General features: G+C 32.8%; 1 protein-coding gene across 1 annotated transcript in view; it reads left to right on the forward strand.

The window, feature by feature from the left end:
- Window positions 1-4,479, forward strand: part of LOC107671364 (pre-mRNA-processing factor 17-like) — a gene marked incomplete at its 5' end in the record, with an annotated part of 19,268 nt that overhangs the window by 6,163 nt on the left and 8,626 nt on the right. The window contains one exon of the mRNA XM_016464271.1: window positions 1,758-1,891. Coding sequence (XP_016319757.1) covers window positions 1,758-1,891 — 134 coding nt within the window. The remainder of the gene's footprint in view (window positions 1-1,757; window positions 1,892-4,479) is intronic.

The following is a 4,479-nucleotide window of genomic DNA, read 5'->3' on the forward strand; positions in this document are numbered from 1 at the left end:
ATTTAAGATATTTTGGATGAAAACCGGGAGGCTTGTGACTGTCCGATTGACTGCCAAGTAAATTACACTGTCAAGCTCCAGAAAAGTATGAAAAGCATCGTCAGAATAGTCCATCTGCCATCAGTGGTTCCAACCGTAACGTTATGAAGCGACGAGAATAGTTTTTGTATACGAAGAAAACAAAAATAACGACTTTATTCAACAATTCGTCTCCTCTGTGTCTCTCCGCATCACCGTAGCGCCATTTTGGAGAATATCTGATGAACGCAAGCAGCGCACGCTATTCTGTGTCAGCCGCACTGCACGGATGCGCTGTTTTCATTCAAATCAAAGCGTAAATACCAAGCGGCAACCTCCCGCTCTCTCGTGAAGCCAACACGGACGTGACTTAAACTGTAATTCATCGTCTGGCCGCTAGAGGCTGGCTGCAAAAGGGAGTCAATCCCATAGACTCCCCATGTTAAAATGCCCAACTTTACAGCAGAAAAAAACATGTTTACAGCCTGGTTCAAAAAATTATTTTAGTCTATATAGCTAATTTTTGCCTTCATGACAACTGTGAGGGGGGTGAATTTTTTTATAACTCATCCGTTTAAATTATATTAAGCCGTAAAGTTCTGCATAATTAAGGGCGTGGCCACTTGAGTGACAGGTTAATTATGAATTTATCAGTCTTTTGCATACGCCAAATAGAAGCAGAAAATCGTGCTATACGCACTTTCATGAGATCGGGTTAGCCTACAACAATTAATTTGTTGGCTATTTTACAAATGGGAATACAACGAATTCATGACAATGTTTACATTCAAGCTACCCGTAAAATTTATAGTGAAAAGTACTTTAAAAGCGTCTGGAATGCAATAGAGTAATTTTAAAGCTGTTTTTTAAAGCATTTTGCTGCATGGATAAAAAATATAAATAATTAACATATCATACAAAATTGCAACATAAAAATCAGAAAAAGCAGCTATACAATTATAGGACAAAGTTTTACATATATGCCATTATAATTAGTGTTTTATTTTTTAACTGTACGGAATTATAAAATAAAACGCAAATTATAATCGGGCCTTCCATCAATTATAGTGATGAAAAAATGACTCGCCATCTCCTAATTGGATGTGCCTTTAGAGAGAAGTGCACGGATTACACAATGAAAGAGTTTATTTTATTAGGAGTCTATTTTCGATTTGAATTATTTTGTTTTAAAGTAGTAATTTAAAGCTTTCTGTATATTTTGATCATGTCTGAGTTTAGGTTCATCACTGCTCCTGTTCAAGCCCGAGACGGCTGAAAGCGTTTGTTTTCTTTTACCGTTTCAAAAGAAATATGAATCAGCACAACTGTTGATAATTCTAAGAATAAATCAGCATATTAGAATGATTTCTGAAGGATCATGTGACACTTTATACTGGCTGATGGAAATTCAGCTTTGCATCACAGAAATAAATGATATTTTAAAGGATATTAAAATAGAAACCATTATTTTATATTGTAATAACATTTTGCAAGATTACTGTTTTTTTTCTTTATTTTTGATCAAATAAATGCAGCCTTGATGAGCAGAAGAGACTTCTTTAAAAAACATTACAAGTCTTACTGATCCCAAACTTTTGACCAGAAGTGAGTATGTATATATATATATATATATATATATATATATATTATAAATAAGGTTTTTACATTTTCAGATAATTTTTTTTTCATTAAAGTAATGAAAGAGTTTTGTTGACTGATGTGACTGTGTTTGTGTGCAGTGGGATATCCGCTCCGGCGAGGTTGTTCAGGAGTACGACAGACACCTCGGTGCCGTCAACACCATCACCTTCGTGGACGAGAACCGGCGCTTCGTTAGCACCTCCGACGACAAGAGCCTGCGCGTCTGGGAGTGGTGAGGAGACACTTTATTACTGAAATTCACATTAAATCCACAGTGAGTGCTTCCCTTGATGAACAGGTAGACGTCACAGCTTAATCTCTCAGATATGATCATTCAGATTTTAGAGCAAAATCTGTGTAGGTACCATGAAAATAATGTTGCAGTGTCTTAATGGTCCTTAAAACAGGCAGCACTTTCTTTGTGCAAATGTCATTTTTATTTTTTTAATCTTCTGATTTTTGAGGTGAAAAGTGATCAGTTCATTTTAGTTTAATTCTTTGCTGATACTTTTCAACAGGTTAGAAAAATGAAAATGAAAATAACTCAACATCAGCATTATTATAGTTAACTAAAACTGAAACTAAAACCATTAAAAAACATTTTTGTTGCTTGAAATAAAATGTTAACTGAAAAAAAATGTATTTCTATAATATAATAACTATAATAACTTTTTCAGCTAATTGCAAAGGCAACACTTTTAATTTTCATTTAGTTTACCTTGTTATACTAAAATAACTGAAATAAAAATTAATAACATATATATATATATATATATATACTAATAAAAATGACAGAATTCTTAAAATGTAAAAATCAAAATGAAAAGTATAAAAATTATTCAATATATTAATAAAAACTATAATAGTATCTCGGTTATATTAAAATAACACTGATCAACTTTTGTTCTGAAATAATGTTTTTATTACTTAAACCAATTCATTTAATTGAAAAACAAAAGTTTTAATCAATTAATCACACTTATTTAATAATCCACACTCAAAAACGGAGTTGCATATAAACATTTAAATTGCACTTCAGGCAGATTTTCAATGAACTGGTTAATGAAATAATTGTTTCTACTCCAGCTTTAATAACTTGTTTTCATGACCGATTTATGCATATATATATACTACCAGTCAAAAGTTTTTGAACAGTAAGATATTTAATGTTTTTTAAAGAAGTCTCTTCTGCTCACCAAGCCTGCATTTATTTAATCCAAAATACTGCAAAAGCAGTAATATTGTGAAATACTTGTACTATTTAAAATAACTGCTTTCTATGTGAATATCTGTTAAACTGTGATGCGAAGCTGTATTTTCAGAATCATTACTCCAGTCTTCAGTGTCACATGATCTTCAGAAATCAGTATAATATGCTGATCTGCTGTTCAAGAAGCATTATTATTATTATTTAAGAGAATTCTGTAAAAAACATTAAAAACTGACTGTTAATGTATACGTTAAATATTGAAGAACAGGTTAAGTAAGAATATAATGAATATGTAATATAGTGATATATTTAGCTTGTCTCTAGAGTTCATTTTTCTAGCTGACTATCGAGTTTATGGTCATTAAATGACTTTTCTGAGGTAAATGTGACATTATTGGTCACAAACGGTTTTATTGACGTCTTTACTCCACATTTACTGTTTATATTGCTATAAACTGACACAATTTTTCTTATAAAAAGGAACAGCACAAAGCTTCTTACATTTACATTTATATTTAGTCATTTAGCAGATGCTTTTATCCAAAGGGACTTACAAATTAGTAAAGCTTTATTTATATAGCATGTTTTAAAACGGTGTTTACAAAGTGCTTTACAGCATAGAAAATGTACAATGCACAATAACAAACATAAAAAAAATTTAATCACATAATAGAAATAAAATAATAAAATGAGTCAAGGAAAGGCCCTAGCGAACAAATGCGTTTTGAGATACTTTTTAAAAGTGCACAGTGAGTCGATGGCTCATAGGTTGGGACCGAAAATAACTAAAGGCTGACTCACCAATTTTTAGCCGAGTCTTAGGCACAACCAACAAATTACTGTTTGATGTTCGGAGCGATCTTGCTGGAGTATATTTATTTAACAAATTAGAAAGGTATATAGGGGCCAGTTCCATGAAGACCTTTAAAAACTAATAAGAGGATCTTAAATTCAATTCTGAATGATACAGGCAGCCAGTGAAGGGATTTGAGTGTTGGAGTAATGTGATTTCTAATTTTAGAGCGAGTTAGCGTTCGTGCAGCTTCATTCTGAACTCTTTGTAGGTGTTTAATAGAGCTCTTTGGTAACCCAGCAAAAACACTGTTGCAGTAGTCAAGTCTAGACGTAACAAATGCATGAACAAGTTTCTCACTGTCAGAAGGGGAGAGAATGTCACGTGCTTTGGAGTTGTTTCTGAGGTGATAATATGCGGTTTTAGTAACCATGCTAATATGTTTTTTAAAACTGAGGTGGCTATCAAATATAATTCCTAAGTTATTGGCCTGATTACTGGCTTTTAGTGATAGAGAGTCAAGATGTGGAGCAATAGATCCTCTCCGCACGTCATTACCGATAACAAGTATCTCTGTCTTATCTTTGTTTAGCTGTTAAAAATGTTTCTGGGACATCCACAATTTTATGCTCTCTATGCAGTCAAGTAGTGTGGAAATTGAATTATGGGCATCTGGTGCAAGTGAAAGATAGAGTTACATGTCATCTGCATACTGGTGAAATGAAATATTGTACTGGTTAATTACACCAGCTAAAGGAAGCATGTATAGGTTAAATAACAGAGGACCCAAAAATCGAGTCATGAGGAACACAACAAG

Source organism: Sinocyclocheilus anshuiensis, unplaced genomic scaffold (genome assembly GCF_001515605.1).
Source record: "Sinocyclocheilus anshuiensis isolate Anshui unplaced genomic scaffold, SAMN03320099.WGS_v1.1 scaffold3726, whole genome shotgun sequence".
NCBI classification, from domain to species: Eukaryota; Metazoa; Chordata; class Actinopteri; order Cypriniformes; family Cyprinidae; genus Sinocyclocheilus; species Sinocyclocheilus anshuiensis.